The sequence below is a fragment of the Marmota marmota genome, unplaced genomic scaffold (assembly GCF_001458135.2).
Source record: "Marmota marmota marmota unplaced genomic scaffold, marMar, whole genome shotgun sequence".
Taxonomy (NCBI): Eukaryota; Metazoa; Chordata; class Mammalia; order Rodentia; family Sciuridae; genus Marmota; species Marmota marmota.
The window spans coordinates 11134922-11158226 of record NW_026000174.1 but is presented as its reverse complement, the minus strand read 5'-3'; the positions used below and the strand labels follow the sequence as shown (position 1 = coordinate 11158226).

Genomic DNA, 23305 nt, shown 5'->3' with positions numbered 1-23305 from the left:
AAAAAAAAAAAAAAAAAAGAGAGAGAGAGAGAGACAGAATATTTGAATAATCACATAAATAATGTTGATCAAATGAAAGCAAACAAAAGAATATATATTATATGGTTCTATGTAAGTCAAGGACAAAGTCAAAAAAACTCATTATGATATTTATCTTTGGAAAGGAGAGAGATGTTAGTGCCTGGAAGGGAAAATGCAGAGTCTTTCAAGGAATCGTAATGATCTATTTCTTGATCAGGGTAGCAGCTACATAGGTGTGGTGATAATTCATTGAATTGTATACTTTCGAGATATGTAATTTTCTATACAAAGATTTAAAAATTTAGTGGAAGACATAAGAATCATGCTCAATGTGATACTACAGAGCATTTAGTTCAACTTACATCTTACAGAGCAGTTAGTCCATTAATTATGAGGTTGAGAAAGAAACCGAAGCCCAGAGAGATTCACTGAGTATTTCCTTGGAAAATGTTCAACACAAAGCTGGTCACTAAATCTAATTCCGAGTACAGCATATGTATATCAGTGTTTTCAATCCTTACTGATAACAAATAAATGAATTATGAGAACACAGAAGGTACAGAGGAAGAAAGGAAAGGAAAGGGAAATGGGAAATGGTTAAGTAAATGAACAGTATTTGAGATCTGAGTTTTAAGAGGATGTGATTATTTTGGGGGCCTCAGATTCACTTTATCCCAGAGCTCCAGGCTCATCCAGAGCTACAATCCTGCTTCTGACACTGGAGAGAACTCTGAATAACTTCTTGGCAAATGTGCTTCTGGGTCTGCTTAGTCTTAGTGCCCAAAATTATTTAATCTGTCTTTCCCATTAGCTCTGTCTAAACCAACAGGAAATACAACCTATATTTGGGGAGGGAAAAAAAGACCATTCTTTTTTTGGTACCAGAGATTGAACCCAGGGGTGCTTAATCAGTGAGCCACATCCCCAGCCCTTTTTATTTATTTATTTTTATTTTGAGATAGGGTCTCACTAAATTGCTGAGGCTGGCTTTGAATTTGTGATTTTCCTTGCCTCAACCTACCAAACCACTGGGATTACAGGCATGCACCACGGTATCCAGTGAAAAAAGACCATTTTTAATTTCATCTTGGAAGAATCCTGTTAAGACTTGTTATTCTATAAATCATATAACAATTCTAAAGTGTTAATAACAGATTCCAAAAGAACATAATGACTGCAAGCAATAATAAGAAACAATAATGCATGACCATACTACCAAAACCACTACCAACTCTTAAAAACACCTGTTTATACAACACTTTTCACATTTGTAGTCTTATAAGCCTTGAATCAACTCCATGAAATAAATATTATTATCTACACATATTACAGGTAAAATAACTGAGGCTAAAGGTAGAACAACTTACCAAAGTTCACCCAATCAGTAATAGGACTGGTGACAACCTCAAACACTCAAACTCCTGGCACAGCTTCACTTTTATTAGAGATGGGGTCTGTGTTGCCCAGGCTGGTTTCTTTCTTTTTTTTTTTTAGAGAGAATTTTTTTTTTTAATATTTATTTTTTAGTTTTCAGCGGACACAACATCTTTGTTTGTATGTGGTGCTGAGGATCGAACCCGGGCTGCACGCATGCCAGGCGAGGGCGCTACCGCTTGAGCCACATCCCCAGCCCCCCAGGCTGGTTTCAAACTCCTTGGCTCAAGTAATCCTCCTACCTCAACCTCCCAAGTGGATGGGCACATACCACTATGCCTAGTTTCACAGTTTCTATATGTACTGTGCCCTCCCCATAGAACAGACTAATTGAATATGCCAGTAAGTGACAAAATGAATGCTATTAAATACAAATTGTTTTTTTTTTTTTAAAGTTCAAAGAACCAGCCAAATAAGTTCTACTGAAAGCACTAGTCTGAACAACCCAAGGCTAGTTAAATTCAAATCCAATGTGGTATCCAAATGCTTCAAAGAATGAAAGACTACAGTTCAGAAGTCAAAAGACATTGGTTCAAATTCAGAATTCATGAACTGCAACTACACAGCATGTGACCTTTGACAAGTCACTGATACTTGAAGCCCAAGAGTGTAAGTGTCATATAGAGGAAAAGACCTTGGAATCAGACAGATAGAGGTCTAATTCCAGCTCTGCCATTTCCTAACTAAATGGGCAAGTTATTTAATCACTGTGAACCTGTCTGTAAAGTGAAATATTTATCTACCTGAAACAACTGGTGTACTTTACAAATATTAAAGCTCTTAATTTAACTTGTAGCACGTAATAGGCATTCAATAAATAGTAACTGGTTATTTTACTCTATTATTGTTATTACTATTTTATTATTATTTGTTATTACCATGACTATTTTTTGTTATTGTTATTAAAAAAGTTTAAAAAAATGTATGGCTTTGCAAACTAAACCTCACAAAAATGAGTTATCATTACTATTAGAAACTGTCAGAGTAGGGGGCTGGGGTGGTGGCTCAGCAGTAGAGCACCTGCCTAGCACATGTGAGGCACTAAGTTCGATCCTCAACACCACATAAAAATAAATAATAAAAATAGAGGTATTGTGTCCATCTACAACTAAAATAATAATAATAAAGAAACTGTCAGTAGATTTCTCAATCCACTCATCAAGACAAAGGAAATGTGGATGAAGATAGAAAGAAGGAAGAATCATCCTCATCCTGATTTCACGCAACTAAAGGTTTTAAGCTTACAGAAATAAAGAGTGAAAAGAGGCTTGCAACCTCACCCATCCCAACTTTAGCCCTATCTGTAGCCTAGTCCATTTGGATTTCTCATAGTTTGGGAAAATAAATTGAGCCTGGAAAATCCTGTGTTTCAGTACAGCCATTAAAGTTTCTGCACAAATCACTGGCCTTATTTTTTTTTTAAGTATTTTTAAGCCATACCTCTCATTGGCTTAGCTGAGCTAATCTGAGCACAAGACAGTAAAACATTCCAAACTTGGAGAGATAAACACTGACGTACTTAGTGTTAAAATTAACTTTGCTAAACTCTTCCCAAGTTCAGAGAATTCTACTTTGGTTGTGAAAATGCAGCCAGAAAAAGATCCAAACTAAATGCTGCAAGACTTCTTAGAATAAACCAAAGGCTCCAGATCCTAACCACAGAAACCAGGCTTTCCCACATGGAATTCTGCAACTCAACGCCACTATTACAGGCCTTCAATTACAGTTTCTCCTTCCAATCATTTATGCACCCCCCCAGGCACACAATGAGGCCATACTGGAGGTCAGCATTAGGTAATGCCTACAGACTTCTATCCACTGCCAGCTCAAATCTCAACTATGCCTGCAGAGAACTCTTCTTTTTTCATCTCCCTAGAGACATAACACTATCCCTATAGAAATTCTAACTCTAAAAGTCTGGGTGGGACCAGACATCTGTATTTTGAAGTACCATAGTGAGTCCAATGTATAACAAGGGTTAAAAAACAATTAACAGAGATATAAGTAGTAGAGTATGATGAAATAGGTTCCACACTCATCTCTACCACTTTCGACATGTAAGACCTTGAGGAATTTACTGTTCTCTAAGCTTCAGCCTTCCCAAGAGCAAAAAAGCTGTTGTAGATATCAGATAAACAATAAATATTTCATTAAAATAAACTTCATATTTGTATTGTTTTACAATTTAGAATGTTTTTATGTTCACTATGTCAAGTGACAGACAAAAGCCTACTAATGACATAGAGTACACAGGAATTAGGATTATTCCTACTTTACAGAGGATGATATTGGAATTAAAGGATATTTTTTAAAAGTAAATCATAGAATTAAATACCAGGGGCAGAATTCAATCTAGATTCTCTAAGTCCTGTTCTAGACCATTTCTTTTTAAACTGGTATAAATTCTCAAACACTATATGGAGGGCATACCACTTACAACACTGCCAACACTGCTATGTATCCTGCTAGGACTAAGCTGAATAGCTTGTTGGTTAAGCAAAGGCTCCAAACAAAGAGAAAAAAAATTATTTATTTTCCATGTATGCATTAATAATAGCCATTAAAGGTCTTAAAACAAAGGAGTGAAATGATGTGCTCAATTTACAGAAAATTCATAACTAGGAAATGAAAGAAAGGTTGCTAGAGAGATCATTTTGCAAGAATTCTTATAACTGTGTTTTCTACTCTATGCTTTCAACTTACAGAGATGCAGCTTTGATCTTAAGATAATGAGATTTATTTTCAGACTAGATTTGGCACAGGGTTACTCAACTACAATTTCCAGAAGAACTCTGGATCTACAACTCTATCACTGATTAAGGTAGTTTACAATGGTCTAGCTTCTTTTCACCTTTACAGACAATCCTGATCCAATGATCTTTGCAATTCCACATTTATATAATTAAAAGATTTCAAAGCTAAAAGAAACTGTGCATATCTGCTATTCTGACTCATTTTTTAGATGAAGGTACTGAAGTATACAGAGAAGTAACTGACCCAAATCAGGTCTCCAATGTATGAGAGACTACAGCCCAGATATGTAGACCTTCACTTCCCCATTCAACATACAACATTGTCCCTTCAATTCCAATGAAGATTTGGTTCCTATCTGTTGTTTCAGATAGTAATCTTCTTTTTTAAAAAATGTATATACAGCTTTATTGAGATATAATTCACACACTATACAATTCACCCATATATAGTTCACAATTCAATTTTTTTAAAAATATTTTTTAGTTGTCAATGGGCCTTTATTTAATTAACTTATTTATATATTTATTTATGGTGCTGAGAATCGAACCCAGTGCCCCTCACACATGCTAGGTGAGTGCTCTACCACTGAGCCATGATCTCAGGCCCCAATTCAATGGTTTTTAGTATATTCACAGACCTGGGAAAACATCATCACCACAATCAATTTTAAGGCATTTTCATCATTTCAAAAAGAAACCCAAGGGACCAGAGTTGTGGCTCAGTGGTAGAGCACTCGCCTAGCATGTGTGAGGCTCTGGGTTCGATCCCAGATACCACATAAAAATAAACAAATAAAATAAAGGTATTGTGTTTATCTACAACTAAAAAAATTTAAAAAAGAAAGAAACCCAAGAGCCAGGCAAAATGGTGCCCACTTGTACTTCTAGCAACTCAGGGGGCTGAAGCAGGAAGATCAGAAGTTCAAAGGCAGCCTGACTCAAAATAAGATTTTTTTTAAAGGGGGCAGAGTATCTAGAGATACAGTTCAGAGACAGAACACTCCTGGGTTCAGTCCCCAGTACCATAAGAAAAGAAAGGAAGGCAGAAAGAAAGCCACATTTCTTAGCTATCACCCCATAATCCCATCTGCCTCTTGGCCTCTGCAGTTCTAGACAAGCACTAATATGTTTTTTGACTGTGAATTTGCCTTTTGTGGACATTTCACATAAATGGAATCATATACCATGATCCGTTATGACTGGTTTATTTCATTTAACCCAATATTTTTAAGTTTCACCATGTTACACCATGGATTTTATTTTATTTTTTGTTCTCAAATAATATTTATCTATGCATTAGTTGATGAATATGGAAGTTGTTTATATTTCTGGCTTATTATGACTAATGCTGCTGCAAACATTTAAGTAAAAATTTTTATGTGGCTGTGTATCATTTCTCTTTGGCAGAACTGTTGGATTATATGATCTCTCAACATTTAACCTTTTATGGAACTGCCATACTGCTTTTCATAGTGACTGTATCATTTAATATTCCCACCAGCAATTATGTGAGTCACAATATCTATACACCTTCACCAACATTTGATATAATCTGTCTTTTTCATGACATCCATTGTAGTAGGTGTGAAAGAATACGTCATTGTGGTTTTGATTTATATTTCTCTGATGACCAATGACATTAGGCATCTTTTCATGTGCTTATTTGCCATTTGCATATCTTCTTTAGAGAGATATTTACATATTTAGAGAGATATTTCAGATCCTTTGTCTAATTTTATATTAGGTTATTTGTCTTCGTATTGTTGAGGTATGAAAATTCTTTATGTATTTCTAAATACAAGTCTCTTTAAAATGCATAATTTGGGAAAACTGTATCCCTTTTATGGGTTACCTTTTTTTCTTTCTTGATGGTGTCCTCTGAAACACAAATACTTTTGATTTTGATGATGGCAGAAATTTTAGTTCTCAGTTTGAGTCAGAAAAATTTAAACTTTTTAATTTAAAAAGTCCTATTTCACTACTGTGGAAACTTGGGCTGAAAGCCTAATTATTTACAGAAGTCAAGAATATTGGTTGATAAAGTACAATATTAAAATTAACACATACCTACATTGAGAGATTTAAAAAATTGTCTAAATATATGGGAGAAGGTTTCAGGGAAGGGTAACACTACCTAGATATAAATCTCTTATAAAATATATAATTTGGGAAAATTACCTAGCACCTGTACTAAAGACATGGACAGCCACTTCATAAGTGAAGTAGTCAAGAAATCAAAATACCTTCTCTTCTGTTTAGACCTCCAAAAATCCCACAATGAAGGTGAAGTAGAGGAAAGGATACCTACACATAGATATAATCCCACAGTAACTCATTAAAAGTCCTCAAAAGTTTAGTTATTCATTTCAGTTCATTTAAGTTAATCGACAAACATTTACCATATGCAAAATCTGCCTATTAGACATGTCAATAAAAGATATCTTTTCTGCTCTTTAACCACCAATCCTAATTTGTTCCTCTTCCCTATGTTCCTCATTTGATTAATGATTCTAACAACTACCATCTCCCTTGGTCAGCAGTTATGCAGTTATATTTGTCTAAAACATGGGATACTTTCTCCATCTTATCATTGTGCTTTTTATATTTGCCCCACTGTTTCGGAATCCCAGTTCTGATTTGTCATGTAATCCATAGCTGTGTCTCCCAGCTTCTATTCATCAATAAAGGAGTAAAGAGAGAACTAGCATTTGAGTACTTTCCACATAGAAGGTACTATATCAGAAAATTTGCATGTAATCTTCAGAACAACTCTGTGAGATATTATGTCGGTTTTAAAGATTGGAAACTAAAGGTCAAAGGGGTTAACTAACTGCCTAAGGTCACAAGGCTGGTTAAGTGGTGAAACAGGTCTATCTAAATCTGAAGTTCATGATAACTATTTACAGGTAGAAAGCCAATTTCTTCAGTATGCCACAAGAACAAAGACCTGCAAGCATAACTGAGAACTTCACTTCAGATCAACCAAAACCTCAGTTAACATTTTTAGGGTGAAACAAAAAGCTATCTATGTGGACATCCAAAACTCTGTTTTTCACCACCTCATCCATAAGGATGTCAACAATTTTTTCACATGTATTGTTAAAATCCTGATCACTCTTCTAAAAGTTTTACTCATAAGAAAGAAATGAGGCTGCTTAGTATGACTGATTCATAGTGAACTCACAATGAGTCTTACTTATCTCTGCTTCCTTTTCTCAGCCATTCCTTGCTATTCTTACTGATATTTAATCCCCAAATCTGGGTGTAAGACCAGGAGATCTGAATAAAGAAGATGCAATCAAGAATTTGGAAAGAAGGCATTCCAAATGAAACTAATTTTGGAAAAACATAGACATTTCAAAATTCCTTATATTTGTGAAAATTGTTTATAAACACAAATGGCTTCAGAATGTACAAACTCTGGCAAAAGCATAATTATTCTCTTAGAATTTTGCTCAAATAAAGTTAAACAGTACAAAATGGGACTATTTTCCATTTTTTGCCATTTAAGGAAGGAAAGACAAGGGAAATATTAACAAGAAAATAAAAGGTATTAAAGGAAAATTCAGTCAAGGAAGGACAGATCTTTTATCCAAGTTACAAAAAGTTATTTTTTAAAAAAGCATACAAATGAAAAGAAAGAAAGAAAATACCGTACTTTTATCTCCAGGTAAGATGGATCTGTAAAATCGGTCCTTCTTTTTCTTCTCCTCTGGGTTTGGAGGCAGAGGTTTGGAACCATGATTTAGGGTTCCAGTGTCTTTGCTGCCAGCTCCAATCATAGTGCTGGTGTTTCTCATAGGAGGGGCTGGGGGTTTGTCTTGAATGTCTAGGCCGTTATTTGACATTGTCACCACCACCAGCAGCAGCTACTGGAATCAAAAGAAAGAACATAACTCTTTTATTATTTTTGAGCAAAAGGAAATGCATGTTAAAAATGTTCAAGAATCCAAATTATACTGTTCACCACGAATATTTCCAGCCTATCCAGTCAATAATATTCATATATATAAATGCCTACTGTGTGCTAACCATGGCTAAAAACTCACTAGTATCCTGCTTTTCTCTGCAGCCTCATATCTAAAACACTAGAGAACACAGATAACCATTGTGATGTAGCTGAAAAGAAGAAATTTGTCCTAGCAAAAACCAAGTGCAAGGGCTCAGTGGTAGAGCGCTTGCCTAGGATGGATGAGGGTCTGGGTTCGATCCTCAGTGCCACATAAAAAAAGAAAGAAAAAAAGAAAGAACAACAAACAAACAAATAAAGGTTAAATTCTTGGGGGAAAAAAACAACAACAACAACAAGTGGGAAACCCAGTAATACTTACTAGCTTTAGAGAAATGTCTTAAACTGTTGGGTTCCATTTATTCATCTATAAGAAGGTTAAATACAATTGCTAACAGAATTTCACATAGTAAATTCTCTGACTGCCTCTAACTTTGTACCCTCAGGCAAGTTACACTTTCCCTCTTTGGAACTGACTGCATCAAGGATCAGCAAAACTGCTGTTTTTGTAAATGGTTTTATTGGAACTCAATCACATCATTCATATTCATTTACATATTGTCTCTTGCTTATTTAGGTTACACTAGCAAAGCTGAATACTTACAACAGAAACTATATACTCATAAACCTACAATATTTACTCTTTGGCCCTTTACAGGAAAAGGTTGCTTCCCTGGACTGTATCTCCCTCCTCTATAATTCTATCTTATTTTATATATATNATATATATATATATATATATATATATATACACACACACACACACACACACACACACACACACACACATATATATGATTGTTAATGTAGTAACCATCCTGCTGAATATATTGGCAATCTCTAATGCTTCTGAGAAATGAAATAAAATCTAAATTAAAGGAAAAAAATCTCTATTACACGCTACCAATAGTTTTAAGGAAGACAAATACTATTACCTTCAAGTAAGCAAAATTGTCCTTGACAGTGGAGAAACATACATGTATCCAGAGTTCATAGTTTCTCATTATTCGTGTTACAGTAGAAATTATATCTTTAATTATGACTATTTAGAATATAAGCTCCTTGGATTCAAACAAACAGCACTTTAAAGATAAAAGTCTTCCAAAATAAAAACCATAATAATCATACAAGATGTTTTAGAAATGTAGATGCTATGGCCTGGCCCCATAAAGTTTGATGTAGTATGGCTGGGTTAAGGTCAAAATTTATACCTGGTACATGCCTATAATCCAGCAGCTCAAGAGACTGAGGTAGGAGGATAGTGAGTTCAACGACAGCCTCAGCAAAAGCAAGGCACTAAGCAACTCAGCAAGACTGTCTCTAAATAAAATACAAAACAGGGCTGGGGATGTGGCTCAGTGGTCAAGTGTCCCTGTGTAACCCCCAATAAAAGAAGTAAGGTGTCCTCTTCTCCATGCTCCAAGACAATGGATACATTTCCAGGTTATCAAATTTCTTTTTACTATGTTATAATTGTTTACTGGTATGTCTTCCCCAGAAGCCAGAATGTCCCTCAAATATTGGACCCAATTTTCCATCTCTACAATCCAGCAGTGCCCTATATAGTATCTAATTTATAATATACTGAATATTTTCATTAATAAAGCTTGTACAGGTGTATGTGTGTGTATATACACACATACCTTGCCTTTAAGGAGTTTAATAATACAGATGAAATTCAAGGTCCTTCACAATCGACATCCACTTGCCTTACAAACTAAGCCACCATACCTAGATACAACCTACATTCAAATTATAACTCAGAAATCTGTTCTCCTGGACTTTCCAAGTTGTGTGTGTGTGTGTATTTGTGATGTTAAGGATTGAACCTGGGTCTCACACATGTGCCATACCACTGAAATACACAATCCAGGCCATCAAATAGTCTTAGTTACATACATTTACACACACACACACACACACACACACACACACCATCATGATTCCTGTCAATGATTTCTCTCTTCTGACTAAAAAAATATTACTCATCTTTTGCAGCAGGCCCTGGATTCAATGCTCAGTACCACCACCAAAAAAAAAAAAATCTTACTCATCTTTTAAAGTCAGACTCAGATGCATTTATTTGCATAGTTCATCTAAACCCACCATTAGCAAACCAACTGTTCCTTACTTTTGTTTTTGAGCAAAAGAAATCAATTAAGCAAGGACAGTTTTGTTAATCTAGATTGACTCTCTGGGTAGTGTGGTTTTTATCAATTTCTTCCAGTTTCACTTCCTAAATTTGCCTTTGCTTTTCCTCCCAGCCCCGACCCAAAGAGAGCATCTACTATCTCACTTCTTAAGTATACCTTCCCACTCCAACTGCCAGTTTAAAAATTATACCCCTGCAGCCACCTCATACCCTAATCAAGCCCTCCCTAGATTTCCAGGTCCTTCAGTCAATGGCTTTGTTGAATGTAACTCCTTTCAGGCCCACAGCTCAGGAGTATGCCAGAAACGCTTTACCAACCTTACAGGCTTTTCTCCACGTCTTAGTCTTTCAATATGTTTGGAGAATTCTCAGGGCTATAGCTTCATTTTCAAAAGGATTCCAACTTACTAATAATCTAAAATCTGTTGAAATCTAATGTTTTAAACTTTTATCACATTCCAGCCTAAGTTATCCTACTGTACTTAAAAAAAAAAAAAAAAAAACTTCAATGACAGGAAATTTACAATTTCAAAAGATAGCTTTGTCTATCTTGTCTGCTCATTTAAAGAATTCTCACATACATTAAGTTCTATCTATCTCATACTGCATCTCAATTTTCTATTTGCCCCTCCTTTCACTCTCCTCCTTGGCAGACAGACTATGCTCCTTAAGGATAAAGTTCATATTTTATGTATTTCTCAATCCCCAATTCCAGGCCTGGCACAGAACAGGCAACCAATAAAGATTTGTTGAACAAACTTGGTGAAATAGAAGAACAAGTGAATAAACAAAGTAAAATAATCACTTCCATCTGTTAGTCCAAAAATCCCATTTCTCAGAGCTATTCACAAAAGTCTATTACCTCTCCCCCAGATAGAACTTTAGATACTTGAAATAAGCTTTCAAGATCTCCAAAATCTATTCTGAATGCTAAACTTTTCTAGTACCTTCAAACTACACCCCCAGAACACAATTCTGTACTTTCTTGATCACTGTCCTTTGAATTTATTTGAACTCAGGGTTTGTACATTACTTTCCAGTTTCCCTGCAGCTGACCAAGTAGCCCTTTCCTATAATTGCTCCACAGTCTTTCCTGTCTACACTCACGGATCTCCTCACTGGTCATTTTGTTCATCTATGCTCAGCACAATGATTAGCACATTTTAAAACTTGTTTACAGGAAAACAGGAACTGAAAGGAGAAGAAAAAACACTCAACTCTTGAATGAGGATAGCAAACACATCTTAAGTCTTCTAACAATCCTTGTAAGCAACAGGCTTGGGAGGATGAGAAACCAATGCCTTCTGATAAGATGCAGTATGAAGCCAGACCCAACAACATTTATAATGAAAGTATAGATGGAAGTCTTCTATCCATTCCAAACAATGAACAGACAACAGAGAGAAAGACAGACTGGACCACATTTAACCAATGATGCCCCAGAGACTCAGGGAACCTAATAATTTATGAGAAAACTATTATACTGAAGTAATTAATTATTAATCATTGAATGACTAATAAATGTAGGATCATTGTGAAATTTCAAAAGGGCCACCAGTAGGGTGATGTATAAAAAGATGACTTAAAGCAGAAGATCTGGGTTTAAGTCCTGGCTCTGTTATTTATTACAGAAGTCTCAACACCTACAAGATGCTATTTGATTTCCCACTATGCTATCTCTAGACTTACACTGGTCAAGGGGCAACTAAGGAGGGATAGTAACTTGTGTCTCTTTTGAGCATACTATAAAAAGCCTAGGTACAATGTTAAAACATAAAGACAAGGAAGAATACACTTTTCAGGTAGCCACCATATGTAAGCAACTTTACATACTGAATAAAAGTGGGTAGGAATTTAGGGAAGGAGTGTGTTCACTGACAACTACCTCTTTGCATTTTATAACTCTGGATTCCACAGCCACTGTTATTAAACAGAACAAGGAAATCAAAGATTTTAAGATGTACCTAACATCAAAGTCAGAAGCAACCTTAGAGACAGATCATCTAGTGAAAACACTTCATATTCAAGGTAGAATTATTAAGGTCCAAAGAATAGGAAGAAATTCATTAAGGTCACACAGCAATTTAAAGATAGATAGAACCATCTCTAAACAAATAAAAATGTTACTCATCTTTTACTCATTCTTTATAGAAAAACTCAATTTTTTTTTCAGTATTGGAAATTCAGGACCCCATGCATGCTAGGCAAGCATTTTTCTATTAAGCTACACCCCTATCCCTTCAAACCTCATCTTTAAACTCTCTCCCAAAGGATTTTCCAACTATACTGTTCTTGAGGTAATTTTAGCCCATATGTGCATACTTTTTCTGATATGAATTCTGCTACTTCTGATTTACGTTTGGGTCAGTCAAATATAGGCAATGGGAGATATAAAAATATAATAAGCATGTGTGGGTTGAACTTGATTAATATTTACCAAATGTTTAACATGAGCTAAATTCCATAAAAGGTAAATGAACTTGTGCTTCTCAAACTAAAAAAAAAAAAAAAAAAAAAATACCATAAATGTGGGTATCGTGACTAAAGACATGTGAAAGTTATGTACACCTTTGATGCATTTCCAGATTTTGCATTCGAGTACTGTTCAAATCAATAAACATTAAAAAAAATAATTTTTTTTAAGTTGTAGAGACACAATACCTTTATTTATTTATTTTTATGTGGTGCTGAGGATCGAACCCAGTGCCCCACACCTGCTAGGCAAGGGTTTTACCACTGAGCTATAGCCCCAGATCCTCAAATCAATAAACTTTTACTGAATATTTACATTTAAGGTGCTATGTTGGAAACCAGGAATAAATAAATAGACAATGAATAAATGAATGAACAAATAAATAAATGAATAAGATATGACCCAACCCTGGAGGCTTTCACAGTCTAGTAAGCCAAGAAGCAGGACCTGGAAAACCACAATGCCAGGCCAATTATGAACAATGCTGTAGAACAGTAAAATGTCCAAGCACAGAAATGAAAGACTAAATTGAACTGGGATAATCATGAAGTTTCACAAAAAGTGGTATTTAAATACAGCAACTTAACAAATAAATAGGTCAGCCTAGAGGTCTCCAACTCTTGACTATCAGGTTTGGACTATTATTCCCTGTGAGCTTTTAAAACACCAATGCTGAAGTACTTAGAAGAAACTGTACCAATACCTGCAATTTACTTTGAAATGCATTTTTAAAAAACGATTAATAGATGAGTACAAGGATGTGATATAACGTAATACATGAGTTAATGTTTAAGATATAATTGATGCGATAAAGTGCAGTCATGCATTGCTTAACAATAGGGATATGTCCTAGAAATGTGTCCCTGTGTGAATATCACAGGGTATATTTACACAAACCTAGATGGTATGGGTCAATCACTCATGGCTTCTGACCGTAACTGAGAGACATGGTAGGACTGGGATGTGCTTAGCAGTAGAGTGCTTGTCTAGCATGTGTAAAGCTGGTTTAGATTCCCAGCACCACAAAAAGAGAGAGAGTGACACATGTGATAAACTCAAGATGTATAAGGCTGCTGCCAGCACAACCTAGCATATTATTTTACAGTAAACTTATTTTTATAAGTATAAGTACACTCTAAAATAATAGGGAAAAAATGTATAGCAAATACATAAACTATAGTTGTTTATTATCATTAACAAATATAATGTACTACACATAATCACTTTGTTGACCAAAATGTCATTCATTATGCAATACATGAGTATGTATTAAAATGTGAATGGTAGCAGAATCTAAGTGGTGGGTACACAAATATTCACTATAAACCCCTTTCAATGTTCAAAATTTTTCCTAATATAATGTTGGTAGGAAAGACACTAATGCTTGGGCTGGATCCGGATCTTAAGTGTCTGATTTAATTGGTCTGAGATAGATCCAGTCATTAGTATCATACCTAGCCTAGCCCAAAGAAAACAGGTAATAAATACATAAATAATATTGATGCAGAAAGAAGATGGCAAATGCATCCTACAGAATAGAAGAACATGAATGTGAGAGTACAGTATGGTAGAATGCAACATAATGGCTAACTACAGTGAAAAACTGAAAAACTGGGACACAGCATATCACCACGGGCCTTTTATGTACTGTACCACATATAGCATGGGTCAGAAAAAATGATCTTTTCTAAGATATTCTAGAGCTGGGCAATAAATGCCCAATCTTAAAAATAATAGATGATATTGTTGATTAAAAAGCAAGGCTGTGGAGAGACAACAATAAGAGAAAAGAGGTGAGCCTGGAGAAAGACACCAGTTGCTATCCATCTGTACTGAGGACTCTGAGCCTTGAGATCACAGCATGGGACAGGGAGTTAGGACGGTCCTCAAAACTTCCTAACAGAGTTGCTAAAATTCTAAGAAACTGTTTTCCTAAAGAATCTCCTTGATTAATTACCTTTACAACTAAGATTTCAGTCATCATTTGGAGCTCATATTTTAATAATCACTAACATCAGATCCACTTTGAAGTTTACAGAAAACTTAGAAATCTATTTAGCTGGTATCATTTTTCTCATTCATTAAAACAAATATTTATCATCTACTGTTTGCCAGGCTAGACTAGGTGCATGGAATAAAACAGTGAGCAAATATGAAGAAGCAACGTTTCAGAGATGCTGCCAGTCACCCAGGGCCACACACCAAGTGGGCATCAGAGGCAGGGACCTGAAATGATGTCTACATGGCAACAGAACACTACACCATACACCACTGCTGCCTCGAGAGGCAAAGAAGTAGACTAGATCACTTCTAATATCACTAGGTAATTTCTCAGGCCATTATTTAAAATGAAAGAGGGAAAGGAAAAAGAAGAAATGAGACCTACTGCACATACTAATCACATTTCTTACTTTGAACAACCCAGGGCAGCTACAACGGGCACGACCAACACTCCTCCCAGAACTAGGAAGTATTATACGCCCTTGACGCCTGGTTATGAGAATCTGATCTTTAATTAATCTGTGCCAAGAGGTTTTCTTTGGCAGGAGACTGGAATGCCGCAGCCTTGAATTTGCTGAGGGATGTCCTTCTAACACGTCAAAGACATCCCCACTATGCAGCCTCCAACCACTTGCTCTGCTTTAGCAACAAGAAAATAACTGCTGGGGCAGCAGAGAAGAAAATCATAGATTGTTTCTGAGCTTTCAGAAAAGCTACTTTAATTTCTCCTCCTTCATTGCCTCTTATGTAAAATACAAACCAGGCTAAACTATTTTATAGAGTTATGAGAATTCAAAAGCCTACACACACACACACACACACACACACACAGCACCAGCATGCTGCTTGGCACAAAATAGATATCCAATAAATATCTGTTCCCTTCCCCACCTATTCTAGGTTCATCTGTACTATTCCCTAGAATAGGAGGTGGCCATCAGTATGTGGTCATGCTTTCATGCTCCTGTCTTTCCCTTACTGCTCTATCTGCATAATTGTCCCAACTTGTTTGCCAAGCAAGCTCCTACTCATCCTTCAAGGCCCCCCCCTAACTTGACTCACTTTCTCCAAAAAACCTCTGCAGAAGCCCCTTCCTCATTTCCTCAAAATTTAAGAGCACTTTATATTTCTACGGAGCAATCTCCAAATTTCATCTTATTGACCATAATTCATGACCTCACCAAACTATGAATAACTCAAGGGATGAAGTTGAGTTTATTTAATCTCTATGTCCCCAGGGTCCACCCAGCACAGATATGGCACACAACAGGTAATTAACAACAGTTTATCTTCTAAGGCAGCCTGTTTTTTCATGGAAAAAACAAAGGAGCTGGAAGGATCCTAAAGAATCAGCCAGTCATTCCCTCTAAAATCTGGAACAAGACAGGGATGCCCTCTTTCACCACTTCTGTTCAACATAGTTCTCTAAACGCTGGCCAGAGCAATTAGACAGACGAAAGAAATTAAAGGCATAAAAATAGGAAAAGAAGAACTTAAATTATCACTATTTGCAGATGATATGATTCTATACCTAGCAGACCCAAAAGGCTCTACAAAGAAACTATTAGAGCTAATAAATGAATTCAGCAAAGTGGCAGGATATAAAATCAACACGCATAAATCAAAGGCATTCCTGTATATCAGCGACAAATCCTCTGAAATGGAAATGAGGACAACCACTCCATTCACAATATCTTCAAAAAAAATAAAATACTTGGGAATCAACCTAACAAAAGAGGTGAAAGACTTATACAATGAAAACTACAGAACCCTAAAGAGAGAAATAGAAGAAGATCTTAGAAGATGGAAAAATATACCCTGTTCATGGATAGGCAGAACTAACATCATCAAAATGGCGATATTACCAAAAGTTCTCTATAGGTTTAATGCAATGCCAATCAAAATCCCAATGGCATTTCTCAAAGGCTTTAAGTTCCTGGCTCAGTCTTTCTGTACCAGTCTAGTTATCACTCTAGCTGACTTTAACAGCCACAATGACAATTCTATCAATACCACTTCATTTTCTGACCCTAGGCCCAACTTAGCCAATAGTCCCATGATCACATCCTGGACCTGATCACCAACATGTGCATCAACTCCAATATCACAAATGAATTATATATATTCCAAATACAGCAGCTCACTTGCTAAGAACTATTACAATTCCTAGATTTCATTTTGAGTTTTAATAAATTATCCATCAGTTGCCCCACCATCATTTCTCTCTTTACCTCATCATAGTCTCTCAAAATTATTCAAACATAAAAAAAAACAAAAACAAATACTTGCCCTTCTCTCCCTTTCCAAAATTAAATTGGTAAAATTCCAGCTTTAGGATAGGTGAACTCGGTGCTCTTTAAACTGTCTCTATACTGAAGCAGCCAGTGTCTTAGAGAATATAACAAAACCTGGTTTCCTGCTTTCCCTTGAAAGTTGACTTCCTACATTACTTCCTATGACTTCCCACTCACCCTTCCCCTTAGCTGATGACCTTACTTTCAAGGAAAAAACAGAAATTTTTGCAGGGAAACTGCATCTTACAGATCCAAATCTTTATGCCTCTCTGTACCTCTGTTCTCCTTCTTCCCTCTAATTGTAACAAAGGTGTCCTTCCTCCCATCAAAAACCATTCTCTTGGGCTGGGGAATAGCTCAGTTGGTAGAGTGCTTGCACCACCAAAAAAAAAAATTCTCTTTTCTCCCTGTGTTCCTTCATTTGCACTCCTTCTCACCTGGAATGATCTCTTTCAGTTATATCATGCTTTCTCTCTCTGTTAGATATATTCAGTGATTTGATAAATTTTGTCACTCAACACGTATTTATTATAAATACACAACTTATCATTACTAATCTAGTTGAACAAGAAAAAATTTCTCTGCTCACTAGGTTTATGGTCTAGTAAGAGAAGTAAACAAAGAAATGAACAAATAAATACATGATGTCAAGTCTATATGTATGTGTGACTTGTATGTGGTATATATATACAATAGACTTTTATTGTGTATATAAATAAACCTTTGAGGAAGTGACATGTAAGACCTAAATTAAATGAAACAACAAATCATAATAATATCTAGAAGAAGACATGAGAATATACTGGGCACCTAGAATAGCAAAAAGCCAGCAAGACTAAAGTTGAACGAACAAAGAGAAATGTTGTAAGAGACTGAGATTAGCGATACAGTCAGAGCTCAGATAATGCAGGGCCTCATAGGCAACAATAAGAAGTCTAGATAAGACTAGACAATAAGTAGCAAGTATAGGAAGACACTGAGGTATTTTTCTCTTTCCACATTTTTTATTGGTACATTATAACTGTACATAATGATGGGATTTGTTGTTATGTATTCATACATGCACACAATATAACAATATAATTTGGCCAATATCACTCCTTGGCACTTCCCCTCTCTATCCCCTCTTCTCATCCCTTGGTCCCTTAACTCTACAGATCTCCCTTTGATTTTCATGAGATCCCTGCCCACCCACCTTTATTTTCCTCTTTTCCTCTCTAGCTTCCACATGTGAGAGAAAACATACAACAAACATTTGAGTTTGGCTTATTTCACTCAACATAATGGTCTCAGGTGTCATCCACTTTCCTGAAAATGACATAATTTCATTTTTCTTTATGGCTGAATAAAAGTCTATTGTGTATATATACCACATTTTCTTTATGCATTTATTTGCTGATGGACACCTAGGCTGGCTGTGAATTGTGCTGCTATAAACATGGTTATGCATGTATCACCTATAGTATGCTGACTTTAATTCTTTAGGATAAACACCAAGGAGTAGTATAACTGGGTTGTATGATGATTCCATTCCTAGTCTTTTGAGGAACCTCCATACTGATTTCCATAGTGGTTGTACTAATTTACAATTCCACCAAAAGACACTACAGGATTTTCAGCAGAGATCTGACATTCAACATAATTGCCTTCCCTTCTCTTTCAAATACTTTCTTGACTTCTGGGGAAGCACATTCTCCTGGTTTTGCTTCCACTTTTCTGTCTACTCTTCTTTCCTTTGTAGACTCTCTTCCAGTTATCCTCACACATTTAAGGCTCAGAATCCCCTTTACTCTTACACTACACTCCCAAGATGCCCTCACCCATTCCCATAGCTTTACATTCCATAGGTATAGTGATGATGCCCATGTTCTCTTGCCAAACAGCTCTTTCATACTAATAACTATCTATTAGACAACTCCACCCACATTGAAGTACTGGTGAGAAATGCAGGTGCAGTTGTCCAGTAGATGGTTAAAACTAAGATGACCAAATGGAACTCCTGGTTTTCACATTATCTGTCATGAGTTCTAATTATATTTGCTTTGTTATGACACATCTCCCTCAATAGACAATAAGCTTTACAAAGTAACAATTAAATCTCTTGTATTTACCAAATATACCTAGCAACTAAATAAAAGTTTGTAAAAGTAGGCACTCAGTAGACCCTAAGATTTACTAGACCCTCTCTCTTCCCTCAAAAAACTCACAGGCAAGGAGAAGCAGACACATAAATCACAATAACTACACCAAATATAAGTGTCACAAGGGCTGGGTTTATGGCTCAGTGGTAGAGCACTTGCCTAACACATGTGAGACACACTGGATTCAATCCTCAGCACCACATAAAAAATAAATAAATAAAATAAAGGTATTTTTTTAAAAGTGCCACTAATGAGTGTTGAGAAAAAGCACAAAGGTGCTAAATGAATCCAGACAAGGGGCCCTTAAAAGTCTAGGAGTCAAGGAAGACTTTCTTCAGAGGTGACTTGAGAGTTTATTTTTATAAGATAAGAATAACTATTAAAAATATAAATACAATTATTATTTCTTTTTTATATAATTACTTTTAAGTTTGATAATAACCTTTCAAGATAGATATATCCTCCATTTTATATATGAAGCTTAGAGAAACTAACATTCAGGTAACTAGTAAACAGTAAAATTAGGATTTGAATTGAACTCAAATCTACTTTAATCTCTTCCCTATCTCTTTTTTCATGTTTGCGATATCACTGTCATTAAAAATAATATCTTTTATATTTGCTACTCATAAAAAAAGCACTCTTATATACCTCTTGGACTCCTTTTTTAAACATGGGCTCAATTATCAAGCCCTAAAACCTTTTGTAGTCCTTTTTCCCTTATTCATTGAAAACTGAGGCTCAGTTTTAGACTAGTCAGTGGCATCACTAGGCTTTCAGGCTATAGCCTCTGAACATTTTTTTCATTACTTGAGAATGCATTCAGGAACATCCATAAAAACATCTGTATAGCACTTTACTCTTTGCACACTCTATGCACATACATGGTTTATAACATGATGTAAGTGCATTGATATCACCATTAGAGTAGACTTGAGTTTGGATCCCAGCTTTGCCACTGACTTGCTGAATTTAAAGTTCCCTCCTCTACATTATCATAGCCCCCTTGAGATTCTCTCTACAAAACTTATCACATGAGCTTCCACAATCCTTGACCTGAATTTGAAAGTAGTAACTGAGATCAATTTCCACTTTTGTATCCCCAATACTAGTATAACTAGTATAAAGATGATGATTCATAGAATGAATGGGTGCCACATTGAAACATACACATTCCACATTCCACACAGTGAGTGCCAATAAAACAGCAGTCTTGTCATTCTTATCTGCTTCCCCTCTCACCCCTCACTTTGGGGCCACTGCTTAAGAAAAATTTGCTGAATAAAAATATAAACAAGCCCAAATAGCCAGTCTTAAGAGTAGAGAGAATGAACTTATATGGTCCCCTTTCCAAGCCTATAATCTTTCCTTATATGCCCACCCCATCCACCCAGGTGCCCATGTCACCGTCTTCATCAAAAAACCACTGTCTTCTCCTCCAGGACTGCTCCTTCTCTTCTCTCTCCACCCACCCCTGCTACCTCCCTTTTTCTCCCTTGACTCACAGGTCCTTTCCTACAAGTCACAGTTCTTCTGAACTGCCAAAGAATCAATGGTCATTTCCCAGTCAGTTATCTCAAAGGGAATTTTAGCCTCTGCCCAGCCCTACCTGACACTCTTGCTCACCTCCAACTCCAGCCTTGAAAAGCTGCCCACTTCCAATCTTGCTTCTTCCCCATTGTCCACCTGCTGCCCTCCATACTCCAAGGGAAGAAGGTGGGGAACAAATCCATAAAGATGGAATGCTTATTGTCATGCACAAGGCAAAGCATGGGGGCAGTAAAGAGAGACAGACATTTGGGGAAGATAAAATTTAGGTGAAAGCTAAAAGCAGGGGGTTGGGTAGAAAACAAGGAATGTTTGGACCTCACAAACACCACAGCTAAGGACCCTATAAATAAGCAACCTATATAATGAGAAACTATAACCAAAAATTCTAAGAGGAAAAGAGAAGAAAGTCTAAACAAGAGGCAGAGGACCCAAGAGAAAAAAAGCTTATGAAGGTGGAGAGATGAGAAAAGGAAAACAAGAGGACAGCAGAAAGAAGGGAACAAGAGAGGTGGATAGGTAGGGGCAGGGACAGGAAAAATGACCAGGAGGAGAAAGAAAGAAAGAAAAGGAAGGAGAGATAGAAGAGTCACAGAAAAACTGGGAAAAGAAAGGAGGTTCAAAATTATCAAGGCAGGTTAGTATCAGGCCTGACATGAGTTTCCTGGTGCCAAATAATAAAGAAAGGGAGAATTATAGTGATCAAGACATTACCCAGTCTCAAGGTCTGTCATTTACTTAGCAGAATAGAGTGCTCAAGAGAAGGCAGCCTAGTCTAAAGCAGCTTTATATCTAATTATTGAAGAACTGGCCAGGTCAGAGAAAAAACATTAACATACTTTGACCTGTTTTTTCTCAACGCCACCTCCCTACCCATAACATACCCACAGTCAACCCTAATATAAGCATTGGCATTCTCAGCCTCTGTCTTGCCCCTGAACTCACTGGGTTCTAAACAGACCATCAAGATGTCATACAAAAGGCTGGCTGAAAGACAGGATACCAGTGTCTGCCTATACCAAGTTCACCTAGGTCTCCCACAGTGTTGGGGGACATCTGTACAACCTATTCAAACCCTTTAACTAAATCACCTTTCCAAAAGACTGACAGCCTGGGAAAGCCAGAGTTCCAAACAGAATGTCACGCCCTTCGTTGCAGATAAGGAAACTGAGGTTCACAGAGGCCGCCAGAACAGGACCAGCACCCAGGTCTCCCAATCTCCCAGCTCCCTCCACTTCTTATCAGAAAACAATGCCCACAGGCCAGGGTCCCAGCAAGCAGGCTGTCAGCCAAGGCAAGGAAAGCATCAGCCTGGCCACCAAGCAGAGGAGTCCTTACAAAGGAGTGGGCCCCCTAAAGCGGAACAGTTCCCCAAAAGCCCAGCTTCCCCTTCACACCCTTCCCTGGCCAGAGCTCTGATTCCAGTGAAGGCCTAACCCTGGGTGGGCTCAAGTGTAGGTTCCACCCTCCGCCCTTTCTTTCATTAAGGGTCCCTTAAGAAAGGGGAATGTAATACTCCCCCAACATCTCCACTCCAGGAAGCCAGCAGAGACCCGATCAGAGCACAGCCCCGCTGGGCAAACCGCAGGCAGGGCCGGCATTACCTGGTGCGGAGAGCCAGCCCCGGCATCTCTGGCGATTGTTTCTGTCGCAGAGCCGCACCTCTCCCTCTAGCCGCCCAGCGGTGCGCACAAAGCCCGGGCTCCACCAGCTCGCTTGATTTGTCTGGGCCGGGCTCTGGCAACGCAGCCGCCCAGCTCCCGAGGTGCAGCACGCTCGCGCCCTCGCAGGCAGCAGCAGAAGAGGCGCCCCGGCGGTTTGACGAAGGAAGGGACAAGGGGCGGGGAAGGAGGGAGGGAGGAGGCGGGAGGAGGCCGCCGCTTCTCCTTTCTGCAAAGTGCTGAGGGTGGTGACGGCTCCCTTCCCACGTCTTGCCTCTTCTCCCCGCCTTCTCTGGTAGGAGGTAATTTCTCTCTAGGGCCAAGCTTTCCAAGGCCTGCTAGAGTCCTGGGTGAGCCCCAAAGTCAAGGAAAAAGAACCAGAGCTCCTTGGTGCCTTAGTTTCTGCAGCTGGCACAGAGGAGTCTTCTAGACCTCAAATCAGATTCAGAACTCTTTATCACAGTAAGCCTCCGGAAAGAGATGCAGATTCACCTTATCCCCCTACTCTACTCTCCTAAAAATGATGTCCCAGGAAAAGGCTGGGTGGGCTCTCATAAATGCTTGTAGGCAAAAAAAAAAAAAAAAATATATAGCTACCTAGTCATTAAGAGCTATATTGTGTACCATATGCTTTATAAAACTCACATCTACCTTATAAAGGAGGCACTATATTAAATCACGTATGTCAAAATGAGGTCAAGGAAAATGTAGTCTCATACAACATTTCTATAGCACCTAATTGTGTATCAGGCATGCAGATGGAACCTGAGCTGAATAACACTACAGATTATTCACCAACACACTACAGATCAGACACC

At 37.3% G+C, this 23305-nt stretch overlaps 1 protein-coding gene across 1 annotated transcript in view; it reads right to left on the bottom strand.

Annotated features, from left to right (window-relative positions):
• Positions 1-22679, bottom strand: part of Pak1 (p21 (RAC1) activated kinase 1) — a 78175-nt gene extending 55496 nt beyond the window's left edge. Inside the window, exons 1-2 of the mRNA XM_048788004.1 lie at positions 22431-22679; positions 7867-8080 (exon numbers count right to left, since the gene is read on the bottom strand). Of these exons, the coding sequence (XP_048643961.1) occupies positions 7867-8056 (190 nt within the window). The 5' untranslated portion in view covers positions 8057-8080; positions 22431-22679. The remainder of the gene's footprint in view (positions 1-7866; positions 8081-22430) is intronic.
• Between the last annotated feature and the right edge of the window lie 626 nt (positions 22680-23305).